Source organism: Felis catus, chromosome B3 (assembly GCF_018350175.1).
Source record: "Felis catus isolate Fca126 chromosome B3, F.catus_Fca126_mat1.0, whole genome shotgun sequence".
NCBI lineage: Eukaryota > Metazoa > Chordata > Mammalia > Carnivora > Felidae > Felis > Felis catus.
Genome location: NC_058373.1, coordinates 114513639 through 114536407, shown reverse-complemented (window position 1 = coordinate 114536407; position 22769 = coordinate 114513639). Strand labels below are relative to the sequence as shown.

The window sequence follows — 22769 nt, the reverse complement described above, 5'->3', positions numbered from 1 at the left end:
GAGCCAAGGACTTCTGGAGGTGATCTTGAGGTTGATTCCTGGGCTTCTCAGCCTGGCCCTGAAACTAACTATTCTGCTCATACACGGACTCTTATCTTTAGGAGTCTTCAGTGTCCTCAGCTGTCAGGAATTTGTTCCTACCCTCTAGGGAGGGCGTGGGTGGGGCCCGGTGAATGAGCTTCCCTTACGGGATCCGGTGGTGCTCTGTGTCTTGGGATCTGCATGCACTCTCTTATTCTGGAAATGCCTGCTTAGGGTGTGGCCATGTGGGAAGCCAGGTGCCTGTGGAGGGTAGGCAGCCTTATTTGGGATTGGTGAAGGGTCTCTTAGCTCTGCCTTCTAGCCTGGGTGCTCCAGGTGTGGTCCTGGGGTGGGGAGAGTATCTGGGCCCACTGCAAGGTGGGCTGCTCATCATCGATCCGTCTTTGGTGTAGGCTTCTCTGGGTCACAGGATCGGTGTGAGGTAGGAGAGACTGCAGGCTGAGCGGAGCCAGGGAGCAAGGATTTCAGCCTGGAATCTGCCCAAGGGACTGGTGTCAATAGGCAGCCTTGTCTTCCACTTTGTTTACTCCCAGGACCCAGCTCTAGCCCTTCTTTCTTCTGGAGCAGTTTGAAGAAATCAAGTCACAGAATGCCAGAGCCCGAAGGGAACTATACTGGTCACCTGGTCCTTGCCACTTAGATGAAGAGACTGAGGTCCACGATGGTGATCTGACTTGTCCAAGGATGCTCTGCCATGAGTTCATTCCTTGTGGGGCTGGTTTGGGTAAGGACTGTTTATTCCAGGCACATATAAACCCTCTTCTGAGGTCATACTTGTGGGTGGGCTCCAAACACCTGCTGACAGACAGGCAGCGTGAGCCTCTGTGCTCTGAAGGCAGATGGATGGAGCCGCTGGGGTTCTGGCTAGTGTGTGGGTGGTCGAGTTCAGGTGAGTTTCACACATGACGGCAGCTGTCCTCTGCCAGGTTGGAGGTGGTGAATGACAGGTGGGTCCTTTGCATGGCTGCCCTTGTACCCAGATGTTCCCGGGACTGGCTCCTGAGATTACAGCTGAGGAGGGGAGCGAGAAACGAGCCAAAGGGACAGGTGCAGGTGGCGCCGGTGTCATGAGCGGTGCCGGTCCTCACATTAACAGCTAACGCTTACTACATGCCCAGCCCTGTGCTAATTCCGTAACGTGCATTATATCAGTCATCCTAACCGCACTGTCAAGTGCAAGTACTATTTCATTTTCATCTCCACTTTGCAGAAGAAATGGAGCTCTGGTGAGATTAAACCGTTTGCCCCAAGCCACACAGCTCTTGAGTGGTGTTCCAGACTTTGAACTCAGGGCTGTCTGGCCAGAGCGCACGGTCCTTGCCAACTGCCCTGGCTGTCCCCTCCCTGCCAGGTTCCCTCTGCTCGTCAGCGAGCACCGGCTGTCTGCCCTGACTGCAGACCGGAAGCCCCTCACTAGAGATAGAACTGGGTCTCCACCCTCCTTGGGCCCCAAATACCTCTCTTCTGACACACACATTCCTGCACTTGCCTGTGGAACCTGGAAGTGGTCCGTTCATAAGAGCTGTGCCTGTGGCTGCTGTGCGATGCTGGACAAGCCACACCTGATCCTCACCTGTAAGAAGAGGGGACTGCGTTCCAGGATGGTGGGCACGCTCTGTTGTAAACGCTGCGGGTTCTGGTCCCTGACACTGCAAGCCCCGGTGCCATGCCAAGCAGTGGAGGTGGGGCAGCTCAGGGCTAGATGGGGGCTGCTCCTTCACCTCTTCCTTTCTTCCCCGTGTCTCTTCTCTTTCCTTCTTGCCTTGCGTGGCACCCCAGGCACTGGCCACCCCCAAGGAGGGTCTTGGGAATGAGGCTATACTGGGGAGGGGCAGATTTCCTCGCCCTCCTGGAAGCATGGGGGTGCTGGTCATGCCTTTGCTGGCTGCCCCCGAGTATGGCACCTTCTTGGCCATGACAGGGTTGGGCCGGTTCTGTGGCTGTGGGGGTGTTCCAGGCTCCACCCTCTGACATAGTCACGGTGGTTGTAGGCCCTGTGCCAGCTGTTTGTTTGTTTCACATCACACCATTATTTCATCCTCAGAGCAAGGTAGGAGGCTTTAGCTCTGTTTACAGGCGAGGGGCTCAAAACCCTGAGAAGTCAAATAACACGCTGAGGCTGGCATACTGCAGGCTGAGATCTGCACCCAGGTCTGTGGGGGCTCAAGTGCTCCTACCACCTAATGCCCAGGGTGAGCAGAAATTGACAGCTGGCTGAAAAAGACAAAAGCCCGGAACAGCAAGGACACAGTGCTCAGCCGGGCTACAGCACCCTGGGTGTGGGCAGGCTGGGGGTGATGAAGGGGCATTGCTGGCTTCCTCTGAGAGAAGAGGCCAGATGGAAAGCATTTGCAGGCTCGTGGGCACCATTCACCCATTAGGCTGTGGCTGCGGCATTGCTCGGAAAAGCTCAGGCAGACGAACATAATGGTGCAAAGACAATTGGAGCCAGTCTGTGCCTGTCTCTTGAATCTGGCCTTGCCTCTGTGATTCCTTCTTTGCATTTCAAGCTCCACTGTCACCTCTGCCTGTTAATAGGCCGTGGGGGCCTGGTGAATAATACTAATACAGGAGTCACACGAAGTAGCTCTTCTAATGCGTGCCTGGCACCGTGCTTAGCTTTTTGCATCTAAGCACCGGGATGAGAATTTCCCATGCACTGACCCATAAGATTCTCACAACAACCCCGTGAGGCGGGCAGTATGTCCCCATTTTACAGATGGGGAAACCGAGGCCCAGAGAGGTTTAGTAGTTTACCCAGCGGCCTGCAGCTGGTAAGTGGCAGGGGTAGGATCTGAATCCTGGGATTTCCAGTCACTAGAACCATGATTCCCTTAAGTCAGGGATGTCTGTGTGGCCTTTATTTCTATCTCCGAAGCTGGTCTCGCACCTGATACTGAGAGGGCTTTAGGAGAAGTTGTAATGACAGAATGAAGGGTGTTTGGATCCTGCCCTTTGAGGGGAAAGCTGTCTTTTGCAGGCTTCCTGGGGGCTTGTGAGATCTGCAGCAGCTCTGAGGCCCACCCTTGGTGCCCTGCGGCCACTTTCTGAATGGGGGGCTGCCCCCGTACAGGGGGAGACCCTGTAGGTGGAGGAGGCAGGGCTGGGGAGACAAGCCCAGGGGACACAGTTCCCAAAGCCCCTTATCGGTCTTCTTCCCTCCGGGGAGATCAGCATCGTCTTGTCACAAGTGTGGTTAGATGTTAATTTTCAGGGAGGGTTAAGATAGTAATTTAGAATTAAAAAAAAAATGTTTATTGATTTTCGAGAGAAAGAGAGCCAGTGCAAGCAAGTGGGGGAGGGGCAGAGAGAGAGAGAGAGGAGAGGGAGACAGAGGATCCCAAGTGGGCTCCACGCTGAGCGCCGAGAGCCCAATGTGGGGCTGGAACTCACGAACCATGAGATCATGACCCGAGCCGAAGTCGGACGCTTAACCACTTGAGCCACCCGGGCGCCCCAGTAATTTAGAATTTAATAAAGTTTCAATTCATGGCAGGGACGGGGGAGGGTTGTTTCTTATTTCTCTCTTTAGCCATGATGTCTGAAATGTGGGAGGCACTTAGGGAGTATTAGTTGTGTGAATAAGTTAAAAAAACAAAACAAAACCTAATTATCATGGAGAATTCAAGTGCAGGAGTAGAGGATAGTATAACGAATCCCGATTTCCCGTTTCGCCAGCTTCAGCGCTTAGCCACAAAACCTCCCTGTCCTGTTTAGCCATCTGGGCTAGCATGCAGTGAGATTAGCTGGGGTGAACTGTGTTCTCGCGAATGAAAAGGACAAGTGGAGGTGAAACGATACGCCAGTACCAACGCAACCTCGCCCGTGGGGTCACCACTGTGCCGAGCACGATGCAGACGTTCCAGAAGGTTTGAACGGACTACTTGGCAACTGGCCAAGTGGCATTCCTCCGGCCCCAGGGTGGGGGGAAAAGTTTCTGAAGGATGAGTTCAGCCAGATATTTGAGGTGGGCAGACATAACCCGCACCAAAGGCACGGCTGCCGACGATGGTCTACCCTCTCAATTCACATTTACTGTGGATCATTTTATTTTTTTAAATGACATTTGAAATATAAGAAAAAGTGTAGAGAACACCACGACAAAGACCTATGTGCTCACCACCCGGGTTTAATAAATACGAAGCACTTGCTCTTTCCAGGTCAGGGCAAGGTGCTGGAGAGGCCAGTGGGTGACAGACCTATGAACCGCATTTCCTTGTCACAAAGATGTGACGTGCCGTATAGTGAAGCGAGCCCAAGGAAGGCCCCATCCCACCTTGGAGGAGATAGGGAAGGCTTCCTGGAGGAGGTGATAAAAGTGAGCTAAAAATCAAATCTGGAGTATGTCTGGGTGAGTCAGGCAAGGGGGTGGTGGCAAAGGGCGGGGGAGGTGGGCCAGGCAGAATGTGACCAAAGGCATGAACAGTGAGTATGAAGCTCTGGGAAGGGCGGGGCAGGGGATGAGTGAGAAGGAGTGGGCTGGGAGCAGCTGGAGAGAAAGAGGCCTGGGGGTGGGTGACAGCGGACCCGGTGAGTCAGCGGACGAGCTCGGCCGTCTTCAGGGCAGCGGCGGGCTCTAGACTTGTCCTGCGTCCTGCTCAGTGCTCGGCTGTCTGAACTGGACCCAGGACACTGGACACTGCCCGGTGGGGTGGGTGGGAGCCGTGTCAGGAGTAGTGGAAGGAGCCTGGCTGTGTAGACAAGGCTGCAGACCACGTTGGGAGGCCCAAGGGGGCAAAATAGTACTTGTGGGGGTTGTGTGGGAGATGGGAGTCTAGCTCAGAGCTTCTAACTGTCAAACTTTCCAAAGAAGGAATGAACTGTGGGGTCATGAGTTTCCTGGTCTCGAGTGTGTTGGGTGGACTTGTCGAAGCCGGTGGGGGCGGTGGAGGGGGGAGGGCTCTGCCGTGCCTGGCCCCCAGGGCCGCGGCTCGCTCTGTGCTCTCGGGATTCAGGCGGCGGAGGGAGGGCTAAGTGACCCTTGGCACAGGGCACAGGGCGCAGGCGCTCCAGGGAAGGCGGCTGTGGAGGAGGCGCTGGCCGGTTGCCATGGGAACCACCTCTGTTGTGGGTTTCTGGTTCGAGGATGCCCTGGAAGGGAATGAGCTCACTCCACCTGCAAGGTGGTGAGTCAGCCTCCGAAGACCTACTTGCTCTCCAGGGCTAGGCTCCCCTGCCCCACGTGGGCTGCTGTCACTGGAAAAGAGACGGGTACAATAGAGACAGCGGCCAGCCACTCTGGCAGCCCCGGGGATCCTGAGTCCAGTGGAGGGAGGAGGAAGCCTCTAGTCCAGTCGCCCAAACCTTGGTCCTCAGCAGAGGCTGAGCCATCCTGTCTGCCGGCCATTTGGCTCATGTGGCCCGGGTGCCATCTGCGACTGCGCCGGCCTTGGGCTCGCAGTCCCCTGGGCTGGACGCACCGAGGACGGGGTTTCAGGTGTGTCAAGGGTTCCGAAGGAGACGTGCAGGCTGTGTGTGAATGCCCATCAGTCAGGTGCGAGGGTCCGAGGATGGGGGATGGAGGAGGAAAGCTTCCCGGAGGGAGCGCGTTTGATCTGACACGGGAAGACTGAGGGGTCACTAGTTTGCCCATCGAGTCCTAGGCATGTAGAGGTCAGAGGTCGTGGCTTATGGCTCCTGCCCCTCCCCACAACCATGTGTGCAGGTGTCTAGTTTGTTGTTCTTATGAGGGTGTGTTCGGAACATGCCCGCTGACGGGTAGTGAGGACAAGAATTTCAAACCGCTGTGATTTCAGGGCACCGGGCATCTTCTGCAAGACCCTAAGAAGTCCAGCCCACCACCTACTGGGTTCCAGTCTCTAAGGAGCCACCTGTGGGCTTGTAGCCTGTCTCCACCCCCAATGTGGCAGCCTTGGGGATGACATGGGAAAGGCCAGTGAACACTGGCTTTTGCTTGCCTTACTTGATGCATCTACCTGGGCCTCTGTTGCCATTGGAGAAGAGAAAGCACTTCAGAGGGGGCAAAAAAGATGACATTTTAACCCTCTCACCTACACACCACGATTTATCGTTTCAGAAACCTGTTTTTGTTTTTGTCCTCATATGTGCGTTACTTTCATAGTGGTAACCATAGCGTGTATGCAGTTCAGTTCTGTTTTTTTATTTCTCCACGTGGCTTTTTATTAAAGATTTGTTTTTTCATATATAGCAACACAGCCTTTGCGTTCCTTCCCTGATGAAAGTGAGATCCAGGGATAGAGTTTATTTCATGAATATGTTTTTATTTGTGCTTTTCTGCCTCTTTCCAAAAAGCATTTGAGGAGAGCACATCCCAAGGCTCCTATATGGCTAAGTTTTAAAGTCGGAAGATCTGAGCTTTGTCAGGGTGAGGATGAGGTAACTGTTCAAAGAGGTTAGTTTTTCTCAGTTTGCCCTGACCCTCATTCCAAGCTTCCTGGTAGCCACAGCAAAAGGGGAAATTGGAATTATCATAACATTTATTTCCTAATGAAAGGAAGCATATCAATTCATGGGAAAGAGACACTTATAGTAATTACTGACCACCAGGGACTTTTCCATTTTAGAGTCGTGTTGTGCTTAATGCTGTCGGTCGTAGTTTCACGGAACACACAGAGACCTTTTTTGCATATTGGTTCTTTCTTTCTTTTTTTTTTTTAAGGTTTTTATTTTTAGGGACACCTGGGTGGCTCAGTCAGTTAAACATCCGACCTCGGCTCAGGTCATGATCTCACGGTTTGTGGGTTCGAGCCAGGTGTCGGGCTCTGTGCTGACAGCTCAGAACGTGGAGCTTGCTTTGGATTCTGTGTCTCCCCCCCCTCTTTCTCTCTGCCCCTCCCCTGCTTGTGCTCTGTCTCTTTCTCTCTCTCTCTCTGTCTCTCTCTCTCCATCAAAAATGAATAAACACTAAAAAATAAAAATTAAAAAAAAGATTTTTAGTTTTAATTATCTTCACACCCAGCATGGGGCTCAAACTTATGACCCCGAGATCAAGAGTCGCATGCTCCGCTGACTGAGCCAGCCAGGCGCCCCTGCATATTGGTTCTTAAATCAACCCTCAGTAGAGCCAAAGGCATGGTGTTAAATCACACTTGTGTGAAGGCATTTCTGTGAGAAGCTGAATAATGAAATCTTGTCCTACTGCTTCGAGAGGTCCAGCTGAGGCGAGGCCTCACCCCTTGCTTGTCACTGGAGACCCTCCCTCCCGGTTGTTTGCCCAGGGCTGGGTTCCTGGGCCCTGCATCTGTTAGAGGTTTTCCGAGGCCTGCACAGAGAAGAAAACTGTTTGAGGTACCAGGCATGTGAGGACCAAAGCTGCTATTTTGTTAGGAAAATGAGAGGTCGGGGCTGGGCCTGGCATCTACCTTTTCAGAACGAAGGTGGTGGAGGCCAAGGCTGTCTTCTGGAAGCACATTTGGATTTGCTCCGAGTCTCAGCAAGGTGCTTCTGGCCTCAGGCTCTTGGCCACAGAGCAGGGGTGAGGTCCCCCCCGGGAAGGAAATGGCTTACCTGTCGGGGCTGGGCCTGGCATGTCACCTTTACTGGCTGCCTCTCTCCTCAGTGAGGTGCTACTCCTCTCCTCTTCATTCTCCCGGCATTGGACATCTCCATGGTTTCCAGTTTTTGGCTATCCTAGGTAATGCCTCTATAAGTAGTCCTTTCCTGTGGACGTTTTCTTGCCTTTTAGGTTCATATCTGGGATCTGAGTTAATTGGTCAAGAGAGATGACCGTTTTACGTATTCATCAGTTGCCTTTCTAAGACGGACTGACTTAATATGCCACCGGCAATACACAAACCTGTTTCTTTAATTAAGAAGGAACGTAATGTTTATTGTGAAAAATACAGCACAGTACAAGGAAGAAAATAGAGATTGCCTGGAATTCTCCCACGCTGAGAGCATGGAGGTGTCGGTTTGGGGTGCTGCTGTAGTGACCTCCTGCCTCTTGTCAGGCAGGAGTGGGAGCTGTGGCGGTCCCGTTAGTCCTAGGTGCCCTCCTGCTTGGCAGGGAGGGCACCCGATTTTCCTCTGACCCAGAATAGCTTAGCCACTGGCCTGCCTGGCTGTGGGCTTAACATTTCTAACCTGAAGTCCCTGTTAACATTTCAACCTAGTGCTAGATATGTAGAAGGTGGTTCAGAAAACTGTCAGGACTTAAATATTTGGGAGGAAAATGTGAAATATGATCCTCCGCTGGCAACTTAGTAGATTCTTCGGTAGCTACCACCTGCCAGGCACTACCTCAGGGGCAGGGCACAAGGCTCATGAGCCTCCGTGTCTGGGAAAGTTCCCCCTCCCCCGGACCTGGCTGTTGACCACATTGTTGCAAGTTCCTGTCTGTCTGTGAGGCTTGTCAGAAGAGCCAGCGTTCTTGGTAAACCTGAAGGGAAGTGGGAGAAGTCCTAGAACAGAACCTAAACCTGCCGGCTCTGCGCCCGGCTCTCACTTCCCCCCTTCACTTCTCTGAACCAAACATTCCAGGAGACCCTCTCCCATACTTCCATCTGTAGGAGGAAGCCTCAGGGTGGAAGAGACCGCTTCCTGCTCCGGCTGGGCCCTTGGTGAACTCTCGACTGGGGTTGCCGGCACTCCTCAACCCGGCAGGGTTACTTCTGTCCCCGGGCAGCTCCACCGTCCCCTGAGCAGTGACGTGTCTGATGAAATGCCCCCGATGCTGGGCTGGGAAGAGGAAGCTGGACTGTTCATGAAATGGCTTGACCTGAGGTAGGGAACGAGGCCTCAGTCCCTGGGAACTCTTAAGAGCCAGCTGAAGATTTCTCAGGTGGCTTCAAATGCCAACATGGGTGAATGCATGGGGGCATCTGGTGCTGTGCCCACACTAGTGACACACTTGGATGTTTGTGTCATTTTCAATATGGAAGAGGTGATGCGCAGAAGCTTCCTTTCTCCTGCAGCTGTGGCTCTCCCCTTGTTTCATTTTAACCTAGTGCTAGACGTATGGAGTCAGGTGCACTTCGGTTGGGGATCATACCTGGAGGTCCACAGGTGTTTCTTGGGGAAAGACGAGATGGAGCTGCAATGGTGGCTTCTTCGAGCCACCCCAGCCTCCGTACCCACGTGTGGGACTGTCAGGCTGTCTTGGAGGTGCACCTAGAGTATGCTTGATGTCCCTAATGCTGAGTGTCCTACGGCCGGCCCCTCCGACACAGTGGCAGACTGTTTTCCAATGTCCAGGGGCTGTGGATGATCAGAACTTTGGAGCCGTGGGATTCACTGGAGGGATTCTCAGTGTTCGGGGCACCGAAGGGGGAAGCCACTGGAATGTCTCAGCTGCTGTTTGAGTTGGTTAGGTCAAGAGCTCCCTGTCAGGGCCTCATGGTACTCCAGCTTGTGGCCATGTGGATGGGCTGGGATTGATTTGTTCTGTCTGGTTTGTTAGACACTCTACCCTCTCTGTCTCTCCCTACCCAGAAACCACAATGAACTGTAAAGGCTGGTCCAATTAAGACTCATGGTCGTTGGGAGGGCGAGAGGGACTCCTGAGGAGACAACAACATGTACTTAACTTTGCTCTGTGAAGGAGAGGTTCCTTTGCTCTGAGGAGGGGAGGTGGGCAACAGCAAAGGGCGTCCTACCCACAGTGTATTAATTGAGCACCTGCTTCCGGTGACCACATCTTCCAGTTCTGGTTCCAGTGGGCATGTCCACTCTCTACCACCCAAGTGGAGAATTTCACTCCGATACCATATTTACTAAAGGGTGGTCCACGGCCCACTGAGGCTTCATGTATGAACTGTAGCCTCCTGAGCCTTGCCCAGACCTGCCGAACCAAATGCTCTGGGCTCAGAGCCCAGGAATCTGCATTTCTAGCAAGCCCCCTACTTAATTTTTAGAGAACATCTAGGAAGGCTTACGTGGAGAGTATCGTTGCTCTAGTCTGAGTGGTAGGAGTATCCCCACAATGTGAACCAAGTGTCTCTTCTGGACCCTGAACCCATGTTATTACTTAGAGGGAAAGTAAATAAGGAAAGGAAAGAAAATCTGTTCTTGCTTCCCTGACCGTAAATTGTTTTTGGCTTTGGAGCAAGAGGGCCAATAAGGCTGCTTTAAAGCAATCTTGCAGTGCTAATGGTGGAGGCCATGCTTTTCTCACCCTGGGCATTCTGAGGGGCCACTTCTATCAGACAGGTGGCCCTCCCTGCTCACCCAGCACAAACATCTGTGTCCTTTAGTGACCGTCCAGCTCTGTTTGGTTTCCTGTGGAGACAGGGCTTTTCAGCGCCCCATATGCTGCCTCGCCCTGTCCCACCTTAGTGACCTCTGACCCTGTTAGTCTCAGTTGAGCCAAATTCTGACTGTGTACTGTTGTGTGGGTTCTAGCTTTCATCCAGACAGCGTGACAACAGGGGTTTGGGTTGGCTCTAGACTGTGGACGCCTCCTCATTGCCATGCTCCTGGGTCTTTTCAGTCCGGGGGTCAGCCAGCTGCAGTGTGTTTTGTTGGCATAGACTCCAACTGGCCCAGGGAGACAGGCCCAGGCAACAGGGAGCCGAGAAAGCACGTGAGACTCAGTTTAACAGGGCAGTTCCACATCCCTGGGTGTCATTTTGGGGGCTGTAGGTCAAGAACCACCCCCTCTGCCTCTCTGACTATCCGCAGTTTCTCAGGGGGGATGTGGTACCGTGGGAGGAGGGGCACAGTGTAGAAGGGAACCACGACTCTCAGAAGTTGAGGGGGGAGATTGAGTTTGGTAGAGCCGGCCTCAGGGGGCCACAGCATGCCTCTGACATCAGAAAGGACTAGGGTTACAAGGGTTGGTATAGAGAAGGTGGGCCTGAGAGCTAAGGTATAAGAAAAAGGACCCTCAGAGCACTTATTCTGGAGTCCCAGAGGTGATGAACTCTTCCAGGCAATACGTGTAACTGAGACACAGTTTTGCAAAGAGAAAAAAATCCAATCAAGGCAAGGTTTTAGATGAACAGGTGGATGGACTCCTTTCTGAAGGCTCTAGGGATTGTTGCAACTTGTGGGTTAGCATCGTGGCTCATTTATGTAGCAAAAGCTGTGAAAATGTTCATATCCTTTGGTCTGGTAATTCCACTGCCCCCCCCCCGCCCCCTCCCCCGCTCCACTGGCCTCCAGGATTTTGTCTGAAGAAAACTGTCCAACTGAGACAGAAACGCCTAAGAATATGCTCTGTGCCATCTGGGGAAAAAAAAAAGCTTCCGTGTCTAAGCAACATTAGGGGAGGAGTTTAACAAACCTTCCTGATACATGGTAGTGGTGGGACATTTTTTTTCAGCCTTTAGAATGACATTTATACAGATTATACAGGAATAGAATATCCAATAGACTGTTGAATGTTAGAGTAACACTATATGCATTATAATCAGTTGCAACCATAAAAACCAGTGTAAACAGGTAATACGCAGAAACGAAAAAGACTATGTTGAGGTTGTAGGATGAACTACTTTTTAAGAAAAAATAGTATTCAATTTAATAGCAAGTCAGGGAATTTCTATCTGAAGCACCATCTCTCTCCAAATTTTATTTATTTATTTATTTATTTATTTATTTATTTATTTATTGCTGTAACCTGTCCTTTGCTTGAGTAATGGCAGCTGCATGAGATTTAACCGTCTGTTCTGAGCACGCTCAGTGTGTGTTATGTGCTGCTAGGCGCTGTGGAGTGCATAGAAGGTGTAAGATGTGGTCCCCTGAGCTTAAGGGCAGGGGATGGATGTGTCCCCTTGCTGTGGAGACAGGATGTGCCTCTGTAGGGCCAACTGATTAGTGCTGGGTGCTGAGGCTTGGCGCTAGCATAGGGGGCATGGGCAGGTGGGGGGGCGGTTAGGTGGATGGTGGATGGGATGGTCTGGGACTTCGGCTGGGGTTGGAAGGATCTGTAGGACCCAGGTGAGCTTTTAGGACAGGGGAGCGACCAGCCTGGCAGCCCAGCAGAGTCCAGGTCTCTTGAGGTGGGCTCTGTCTGCACCGGCACAGCCTTGCATGAGATCAGAGATAAATCAGATACCTGTTATTCATCCCATTTCTAGAGACTGCAAACTCGAGTCCTAGAAATGGACTCTTCCAGGAATCTCCAGAGTCCCCTAGGACAGGAGTGATGCTCCCTGTGAGCTGAGTGCCCCTGCATGTGCAAGCCCTCTCTGTGCCGTCCCCAGGGGCAAATCCCCAGGCGCGGGAACCACTCCTGGAAGGTACCTTTGGTACCTTCTGGGCTAGTGATAGAGGATCAGCATTTCTTCTCCAGTGACCTTTCCTTTTAAATCTGTCCCTGGCCTGCATGGGTGCCAGGCACTCCTGGGGGGCCGCCCCATCCACACTTGCCATTTGGGTACTTTGACATTTTGTTTAAGCGGGGATGTGATTGAGAATGTGTGAGGGTGAGAACCGGAGGTGCTGGCTCTTTAAGGCTCGGCCTTCAAGTGAATTTTGGCAGAGGAGACACTGAATGTTTAATTTTAGGGCCAGGAGGGGGTGGGGGAAAGTCCCTACCACATCTGGTTTGTGTTAAGCCCTTCCCTTCAGAAAAGGGCTGTGTTTATGGTTCAAATCCGGCAGAGATGGGGCGGGAGGGGCGCCACTTTCCCCTACTAGGCAGTGCGGCACCGAGAATGCACGAAGCTTCCTTCTGGTCTTCTGACCCCGTCCCGAGCTAAACAGTTCCAACTCTGAGAAAGCCGAGACACCCATTTGATCCTAAAGTTATAGCAGACGTTTGCCTTCAGACGGCCTCTGGCAGCTGGGCTTTGCAGGGCTGAGCCTCTGTCCCTGGTGCCGCATGACTCTCTGGGCCTGGCCGACCATCAGCTCTGCTTGTCTGGAGTCCACGGGACCCAGATGGTCGGGGTCAGTGGTGCTGCTGGGATCCCGGGATCCCAGAGACGCCCAGGCTGTCTGAGCTGGAAGGTCGTGCAGAGACCAGTCCCAGGCCTCTCTTGACAGATCAGGAAACTGAGTCCCAGCGGGCTGAAGAAGCTAGTCCAAGGTCACGCAGCAAATTGACGGCCGGTGCGGGATTCAAACCACGCTTTCCCTGGCTCTCAGTTTGGTTTGGTGCACTTCTCAGGGCCCTGTATGGCTTCCCCTTCTGCCTACTGTTCGGATGACTGTTCCAGGCTCTGCTTCCTCAGAGGGCTGGCCTTGGGGACAGGGGGTGGGGTGGACACAGTCACGAGGCTGTGAGTGCCTCGAAGGCTGGGCTGCTCGCCACTGTTTCCCAGTGCTGGCTCGGCCCCTGGCCCAGGGTGAGAGCTTAAAAAATATGAAATGAATGGCAGGGCGGTGTGGTCTGAGGGTGGGGGTGCCCGTGCTCCCGTTAGAAGCGCTGCGTCCAGGAGGGAGACCAGGCATGGGTCCCTGGAGGAGGCTCTCCTTGCTCCAAGGCCATGTCTTGTCTTCCCCAGCCCTTTCCTGGGTCGGGGACATCACCAAGCTCAGATGGAAGCCTTCAGTTTCAGAGCTGAAAGGAAGGAGCCACTGAAAACAAGCATTCCATCCGTTTCAAGTTACAGATGAGGAAACTGAGGCAAGGCCACATGGCCAGTCAGTGGGAACATCAGGACTGGAGCCTGAGTCTGCATCCCTCCTGGTGTCTTCATGGCAGGATTGAGGGTAGAAATTGGAAAGGCCCCTCTTGTCCTTTGTGCCTCCCCCATCCTGCGCCTTCCTCCATCAGGTGGACGTTTTCTCCATCTCCCTCTTCGCTGCAGCTTCCTGTCCCCCTGCGGTGGAGGATGGGAGGTGATTTCACCAGAGTCCCGTGGGGGAGAAGGCCGGGCATGTAGGGACTGGGCTCAGTCATTCCCTTGTGCCTTCCTCGAAGGGGAAATAGGGCAGGGTGGCTCATTTCCTTCCAAAGCCAGAGTCACCTTAGAGTCAGAGCCTAGGGAGGGGCACACCAGTTACCCATCGTCTCTGGCCCTGGGGGCATTTCCCTACTCCTGTTTTCGTGAAGTGGGGAGGGCTGGGGAGGCCCCGTGCGTCATTGCTGGCCCCCACCCCAAGTCCCGCCTTCACTGCTTTCAAGGGGGGTGATGCTCATCCCTGTCCCGCCCGGCAGGCTGTCTCTGGTGGCAGAGAGGAGTCAGGTGACGGCATTGCCTGCAACATTGTGTAGAGTGGGCAGTTCTCAGACACCGAAATGGGTCACGATTCGAAACGGTTTTGTTGAGAAGTCTCCAGGGTCTCTTTTGGTTTTATTAGGAAAGTGTAACATGTTCACGGTAAAAACAAACAACCCAAAAAATGCTTCCCCACAGGTAATAGGGTTATTTTCCGATGCCCACATGCAAGTTTATGTTTAACCTGCATCTCTCTATATTTATATATATATATATATATATATATATATAGAGAGAGAGAGAGAGAGAGAGAGAGAGAGAGGGGTAGTTTGTGGTAAAATATATATAACGTGAAATTTATCATTTTTGCCATTTTTAAGTGTGCAGGTCAGTGACATTAAGCGCATTCTCACTGTTGTGCAGCCATCACCGCCGTCCGTCTCCAGAACTCTTGGCATCTGGCCAAACTGAAACTCTGTACTCATTAAACACTCACTCCCAAGGGGCGCCTGGGTGGCTCAGTCGGTTAAGCGTCCGACTTCGGCTCAGGTCATGATCTCACGGTCCGTGAGTTCGAGCCCTGCGTCGGGCTCTGGGCTGATGGCTCAGAGCCTGGAGCCTGCTTCCGATTCTGTGTCTCCCTCTCTCTCTGCCCCTCCCCCGTTCATGCTCTGTCTCTGTCTCAAAAATAAATAAAAACGTTAAAAAAAAAATTAAAAAAAAAAATAAACACTCACTCCCCATCCCTTCCTCCCCCAGCCCCGACAACCAGCATCTACCGTCTTTGAGAATTTGACGGCCGTAGGTACTTCATCAAAGGGGAGTCAGACAGTATTTGTCCTTTTGTGTCTGGCTCATTCTCTTAGCATAATGTCCTCAAGGTTCATCCATGTGATAGCATGTGTCAGAATTTCCTTCCTTTTTATATCCGACTAATATTCCATTGTGTGTATACACCACGTTTTGTTTATCCCCTCTTATTTATTTATTTATTTATTTATTTATTTATTTATTTATTTATTTAGAGGGTGTGAGCGGGGGAGGGGCAGGAAGCGAGGAAGACAGGGAATCCCAAGCAGGCTCCGTATGGTCAGCGCACAGAGCCAGATGTGGGGCTCAAACTCATGACACCCTAAGATCATATAACCTGAGCCAAAAATCGAGTCGGACGCTTAACTGACTGAGCCATCCAGGCGCCCAGCTATTCGCTTATTTTTGAGAGAGAGCGAGTGAGCAAGGGAGGGGCAGAGAGAAGGGGGACAGAAGATCTGAAATGGGCTCTGCCCGATGGCAGCGAACCTGCCAGACCCTCGGGCAGCCCGAGCCCCTCACTTCTGTGCCAGGCATTCTGGCTCAGAACTCTCCCCCAGTTAAGTTGCTGTGTGACTGTGCCTTAGGTGGGTCCCCCTACCTTCCTAGTTTGCAGACTCCAGGATCCCTGTCTCCCTCCTATTTGGGGACAGGAAATAGCAGCCTCCACGTCCAGGCAGTGGAGCCCCCCTTTCTCCTGCAGGATAGAGTGGTGGGGACCAGCCACGCACGGGTCACGTCCAGGCTCAGAGGAGGGGAGGGGGGCAGTCCTGCCTGCAGCTGTCTCCTTTCTAACCCCTCCTCCCCTGCCCCCCTTCCCCACAGGAGAGTCCATCTTGTGGGGGCCACAGGGTGTTGAGCAGAGTCAGCTTCGGTGTTGGCACTTCTGGGGCGAAGAGAAGCCCTCTGCCGTCTTAGTCTTGTGACTTTGAGCAGGTCCTTACTCTGAGCCTTGTTTTCTTTTTCAATCTATCCTGTAGGGTCATTGCCAGGACCAAATGGGATGAGGATGTAAACCACCCAGGTTAGTGTCCTGTGCCTGGTGGGCTCCCCGAGTGTGGGCAGGGTGGTGATTTTATGTGTGCACAAAGCCAAGGAGGGCTTTCCGCAAACTCCTCTTGTCCTTCTCTACACTGGAGGGGAGGTGATAGAGACTTCCTCCATGTTTCCCCAGCCCAGAGTTGCCCAAACTTGCTCGATTATAGGATTCGCTTGGAGTGCTTGTTACTTGTTAAAATTCTGATTCATGGGTCCCACCCAGAACTCGGGAACCAGAGTGCCCGTTGTTGGGGTGGAATCTGCATTTTCAGCATGTTTTATAATTAGGTCAATTTGGGAAACTCACATTTGCTGCTCTCAGAGTCCTCTCCCAGTGGTGGTGTCATCTGATTTAACAAGAGCCCATTAGGGCAGTTGGGAGGCAGGTATGGCCCCACATAAAGTGGGAGACTTTGAAGTGAGAGTGTGGGGCTTAAGGGGCAGACCCGAGGCCCTGCGCTCCCTTGTGGTGGAACAGAATTAGAACTCAGATCTTCCAGTGCCTGTGTCCATTGTGTCTGCAAACATTCTACTAAGGCATGGAAAAGGTGGGGGATGAAGAGAGGTGGGGTGACAGGAAGGAGGTGAGTAACACGCCCCAGTGGTGGCAGAGGGGGAACAGGGGCATCCTTCTGCCCCTCGAGGGAGGCCTGCAGAGACCAGCCATGGTGCACAGGTGGTGGGGTGGGGGGGCACCCACCAGGGCGCTTCCCCAGATGTGCCTTCTGAAAGCCAGGGCCCACGTGAGCAGGGTGAGCCGTGGGCTCTGTCCCAGGGCCACTGGGATCCACAGATAGAAGGAGGGTGGGGAGGCGGCACGGGCCAGGTGGACTGGGCTCAAACACCTTCTCAGGGACATTGGGGGAATCCTGGAACTCCTGAGGGAAGGTAGTGACCACTTCTCCTGCCCTTCCCCCATTACGGTTCTGTCCAGAAAGACTTCTAGAAGCACAGGCAGGGCCGGCCCCCCGGCTCAGATGGTGGAAGCAAAGTGTGCAGGAAGCGAGGAGTGGTATTGCCGGGGTCAGCCAGCCACTCGAGGTACAAGGGCTACACGGCCTCTCCTGCTTCCTTATTCCCCAGGCTGGCTTGGTCCGTTAAAGGAAGACCAGTTTAGGTCCTTGGCGTTCCCCCCAGTTTCCAGTTTCCTCTTTAGAGGCTCTTAATGATTTCAGCCTGATTTTCTCTGGGTTTCGATGGAGAGGCTTCCAGGGGAGAGGGAGGCCCTGGACTTGTTCCCTTCAGGCTGTTCTAAGGCCGAGGTTGTCCGTCCTGACCACATAGTAAGATCACCTCTAGCTGGGAGCTTCAGGCACTGCCTGTGCTGGGCCCACTCCAGGAGGGTGATCTGCCTGGGTTGGGGTGAGGTGGGCTGGGGGTGGGGGGCAGTGAGAGGGGAGGAGCCTCACTCTGGGCTTGTGCACGTGGCCTGCTGCTGGGCCTGGGCTGGCAGGGGAGTCGAGGGAGCGGAGGTCCAGGCTGACTGAGCTTGTGGTTGGAAGCAGGGGCTCTGCAGCCTGGATTCTGGCTCCTCTGTGTACTGTTCGATGTGACCTTGAGTGACTTTGTGAGCTTTCTCATTTGTAAAATGGGATTAATGGTGCTACCTACCTCATAGGGAGGTTGGGAGGATTGAATTGTGCTGCTACTGACAGAGCCCTCGACAGTGGGCTTGGGAGGGCGTTCTGCTCTCTCAGATCCTTCCATTCTGACCTTCAACTTAGACTGTCTGGCTGAGGGCTGTGGACCCTCTTTTGTAGCCGTGGTGAGCGGCTTGCGGTGTCTGGGTGGGCAGGGGAGTGTGGTGGAGAGCTGGGCTTTAGTGGATGACATCTTCGCCCATCTATCCATCCTTCCATCCATCCATGCATCTTTTGGCTCAGGTGCAAAATCTGGCGGTGAGGTCCCTAACCCCCAAGTGTACTTGTCCGCCTGCTTCTCTGTCTTCACCCTCCCCACACCCCACCCCAAGTCACCTTTATCTTTTGCCTGGACATTCGTATGGTCTCCTGATTGGTGTCTGCTGACATTCTTGTCCGCCTCTGATCTGTTGTTCACGCCAAAACCAGGAGTCTCTTTCCAAGGTGCGGGCATAGTATTTGTAAACCAACACCTGATTCCTGGACCCGCCTCATTCTCACCCCGACCCTTGGCTGAAATCAAACAGGGCTCTCCAGTGGCTTCCATTGTTCTCAGGAGAAACCGTCCTAACATCATGCACGAGCGTCAGGCCCCTGCGGCCTGCTGACCTCCAGCCTCTGGCCTTCCTCTCCCCTCCTCCTGCACCAGCCCCATGGCCATTTTCTAGTGGTTTGAGCTGGTGTCGTCCCTGAGGACTTTGCCCTTTGATTTCCTCTGCTTGGGCGGCATCACCCTCCCGACCATGCCCGACCCCACACATGTGCGTAGGGCCACCATATGTCTTGGTTTGCACCTGTTACCCTGATGTAATTATTAATAGCCCCTCCTTTTGTTTTTAAGTGCCCTGGTTTGGATGATAAATTATATGATCTCTCTTCACATTTACAGTCTTTTCATCTAATTAAAATTCCTCGGCTTTAAAAATTCACTGACTTCCTCAGGGCAGCAGTTGGGTGTGGGTACACACACCTGCTCACACACACATACGCACGACCGGGTTAGGGCCCTGTTTTAGCCTTACACCTTCTGAAACTTTTCCCGTATGCCTTTAAACTCAGTTTGCAAATATACAGTCATTGATACCAGGTGTTTTTTTTTTTTTTTTTTAATGTTTATTTTTGAGAGAGAGAGAGTGCACGAGCTGGGGAGGGGCAGAGAAAGAGGGAGTTAGAATCTGAAGCAGGTTCCAGGCTCTGAGCTGTCAGCACAGAGCCCAACCCGGGGCTTGAACTTGTGAACTGTGAGATCATGACCTGAGCCAAAGTCAGATGCTTAACCAACTGAGCCACCCAGGCGCCCCCATTGATACGACTTTTTGGCATCCCCGGCAGACTAAAGGCTCCTTGAATTAGGAGCTCATCGTGTGACCCCCATGCGAATCTGGCTCCTGGCTCACAGGCCGGGGGATCCTAGAGCCTGCGCGAGTCAGGAGCACCCACAGTGGACCGCTGTAGGGGAGGCTGCTGACATCAGGCCAGTCCAAGCCCCAACAAGCCAGTTGCCCACACTCTGGCATACACACCCCCGCCTTGGCTGTCCTTTTAATTATATTCCTGGTCTCTCTCAATGGGCTTTGTGTTCAGAAAGCCAAAAGAGACAGGAGTTCAAACCTCTTTCCACCTCCCTAAAACTGAGACTTAGAAGAAAAACTTGCCCAGCCCATTCTGCATCCCTTGGGAGCCACCAGGCCCAGGACCTTCTCTCGTGGCTGGATGAGCACTGGGCCGGGGTGGGGGGGGTGTGTGATTCTTAGCCTGGTGTCCTGGGCTGCCCTTTAGCTACCTCCCTGATCCAGGCCCAGGGACTGCCTGAGGACAGCCGCACAGGTCCCCGCGTGGCTCTGAGCAGACCCGGGACTGGTGCAGGATGGTGGGCAAAGCTGGGTGGTGCTGTCAGATCCCTCATTACTTGCCACTCTGAAGGTAGAAGGCTTGCCTGGAAGCCTCAGCACCAGCATAGTGGACAGGGCTCAGGCTTGGGTGTCCTATAGACCCCGGTTCAAATGTCAGTTCTGCCTCTGCCTAGCTGTGTGACAGGGAAGGTTGTGTAACCCCTCTGACCGTCAGTCTCCTCCTCTAGCATAGGATTGTTGAGCAGATTTGCTGAGGTGGTAAATGCCTCTCTGAGCGATAATAATAGCCACATCTTTGATCTCCTTCCCTCTCTCCTCCCCTCTGGACCAGAGGTCCACTTTGCTTCAGTGCCCCCATCGTGAGGGCTGGACACTGTTTTTCTCTGGACCGAGGTTTGGGGGCGGCTGTGGTGCCCACTGGCTGTCCCTGCTCCCTGCAGCTTTTTTCTCCCACTGCCCAGTTTCTGAGGGTAAGTCCTGTGCTGGGGGATAGAGGGGTGTGGATCTCACAGCTTCAAGGAAGCCTCTGAATACATTCACTCAGAAGCTCCCCGTGTCCTGCCCTGTCCCAGCAGAGTTGGAGGGTCCTGGTCAGATCTACCTGCAGCGGCCCTTTCTCACCCTTCTGGAAATCTGGACTTCTCTGTAGACACATTCCTGTTCCCCAGCCTGCTGCTTCCTGCTTCCTGCTGCTGAACCCCTGGCTGCCCTGTCCCTCGAGCCGGGCTGGCCACGCTGACTTGTTGGCTGGCTACCTGGCCAACAGGCCTGCTGTGCTGGCTGCCGGTTCCCACACTTCTGACGGGTCTAGTGGACAGGCTACGGGGACAGTGACGGCAGTAGGCCACACAGTCTGGGCCTGGGTGGGGTTTTCCTTGGCTCACGTGTTGTCTTTGGCCCCTTAATAAAGGGGTTTTGGGATTTCTGTGTTGCTTTATGATGTGCTGATCTGTGTTTGGGTTTGGGGAGAAGAAACTATTTTCTTGGACTTCAAGTAAAGAGAACGGACTTAATTAGGCCCTCGGCTCGTGGCCCACTGTCATTGCAGGTCTGTGCAAGGTCACATGAGTCACATTTTTACCCCACGGTCTTCCTACAATGAACATGGAAATCGCCCCCGACCCCTCCCCTGCCAGCACAGCTAATGGAATGATGAACATTCTCCTACATACCCAGCATTCCCCACGGGAGGATTTCTTGGAGGGGGACGGATTTCCTGGCAGGAATTGTGGGTAGTGGGGTAGGTGCACATCCTATTTCACAATACAGTGCTGGACTGAGCTCTAGAATGGCTGCAGTGTGCCCTCCAGCAGGGCGTGAGGGCTCTTGGGTCCCTCCACCCCAGTGACATCCTAACTGCTTACCAGTCTGTTCAGTGTAGAGAGATAAATTATTGTTTTATATGCAACTCAGGAGGAACTCAAAGTGCCACGCCTCTTGTTCCCTTCCTCCATTCAGTGCTTCAGGAACCAGAAACTTCCTCTTAGGCAGAAGGTAATTGCTGTCATGGATGAGAATTATGGAGGTCTTCTGTCACAGGGAGTGGCAGGGTATAGACACGGTCTGTTGATGCCTCTTAGGAAGTCTGTGCTCCACCCTGCCTGCCAGGCCACCAGTCACTGGGGTGATTCCTTGTGGCTTGTCACACTTCCATACTTGTGGGGCTCTGAGCTTGTGCCCCCAACCCTGCTTTCTTCTCGGGGTGTCTCTGCCTTCCTGAGGGCTCTGGATTCCCCCGGAGCTTTGAGCTTTCCCTTGGGAGGCCATGTTTCTACCTGTGTTTGGTGTGAGGTCCTGTGGCTGCTGGGTGGCAGGTCCTGAGGAGGGAGGTGGGTAACACTGTGGCATTGGCTTAAGTCTGGGGTCCTATTGGTCATGTGCCCTTGACTGGGTCAAGGAGTCTGGGGCCGGGAGGAACTGGGGCACAGTGCCTGCTAGATCCTGCTGGCCCAGACTCAGGAACACTCCAGGCACCGAGGTGACCTTTTGGCCAGCTGACCATTTCGAATACAGTTTGCTTCCTTCCTCTTGCAGGACCATTTCTGCTGAGCGTGCTTTCACAGATCGAGGCTCTGAGATATGAAGTCAAGGGGTCACTCCTCAGCTACGCAGAGGAGTCCAGTTAGGGTCCACTCAGTCAGACCACAGATCCCCATATTTTCTGAATGCCAGGCTGGGCCAAATCCTTTTTCATCTGGGAAGTTTTCTATGGAACCGAGTGGCCCATAGCTGTCAACATCTGAGCCAGAAAAACCAAATGACCTCACTTTTGGGTGGCTTTTCCTTCTTTGGGAAAGGAATGCGTGGGCTACTTCTGTGAGCTATGGCCTGCCGAGGCCTGTGCGTTATCAGACCTGCAAGGGCTCCAGACGTTGGACTCCAGACATGGGGGAGGTGTTACAGGCGGGACCAAGCCCAGGGGCAGTCGTGGGGGCAGGTTAGGTTGTTCTCACGGTGGCCTCCAGAGCACGGTGTCGCCCTGCTGTGGACTGGTGTGAAGTGTGGCCCGAAGGAGGAGATGCCCCGGGCTGTGACCTGCCCTTCAGAGTAGTTCCTCCTTGGGGAGGCTTGGTCAAGGCCAGTGGTACCTCAGGCTCACAGTTCAGGCCTGGCTCAAGTGCTCCATGTGGCCAAAGATGAGAGCAGCCCCTCTCACCTTGGAATCTTCATCCTCGCTTGCTTTTGGGCCACTGTCAGTAGCTGGGTAGTCCCATCAGTGACCTCAGTGCCTGGAGAGGGGGATGGTCCAGGGCCTGCCTTTTTGACTGGTTTCTTGCCAGTGGGACTAATGGGTAAAGAACAACAACAACATCTTGGTAAAAGGCTTAGTGGGGTCTGGATATTTTATTTTATTTTTTATTTTTTTATTTTTTTATTTTATTTTATTTATAACTTTTTTGAGATATAATTTACATACGGTTCACCCATTTGGAGGGTATGGTTGAATGGTTGTTAGCATATTCATAGCTTTGCAACCAGCACCACTGTTCGTTTGAGAACATTTTCATCACCTCAAAAAGAGACCCTGTGCCCCTTAGCTGCACCCCCTTTCTCCCCTGCTTCCGGCCCTAAGCAACCAGTACTTTGCTTTCTGTGGATTTCAACATTTAGTGAGCACTTCATCTGTGTCCAGCACTGGGCTAAGACTATTGCAGTAGCTCACACAACACTCCCTCACAACAACCAAGTAGAAGAGACACTCAGATGTGTCTTTGTCTTACTGATGTGGAAACTGCGACTCCGTGAATCCGGCTTACAAAGGCCATAGTTGACAGAGCCTGCTGATGGCTAGATGGTCGTCGTTTGGTCTCTGGAAGAAGCCAGGCCAGGCTGTGGAGGTGGTAGATTTGCGGGGGCAGCCG

At 53.2% G+C, this 22769-nt stretch overlaps 1 protein-coding gene across 7 annotated transcripts in view; it reads left to right on the top strand.

The window, feature by feature from the left end:
- ACTN1 (actinin alpha 1) overlaps positions 1 to 22769 on the top strand; it is a 95190-nt gene that overhangs the window by 15525 nt on the left and 56896 nt on the right. The window contains exon 1 of one of the 7 annotated variants that reach the window (XM_019833196.3): positions 16439 to 16498. The exons of the other annotated variants lie outside the window; for them this stretch is intronic. Within the exon in view, the coding sequence (XP_019688755.1) occupies positions 16454 to 16498 (45 nt within the window). The 5' untranslated portion in view covers positions 16439 to 16453. Of the gene's footprint in view, positions 1 to 16438; positions 16499 to 22769 lie in introns of those variants that run through there. 7 annotated transcript variants of the gene reach the window in all.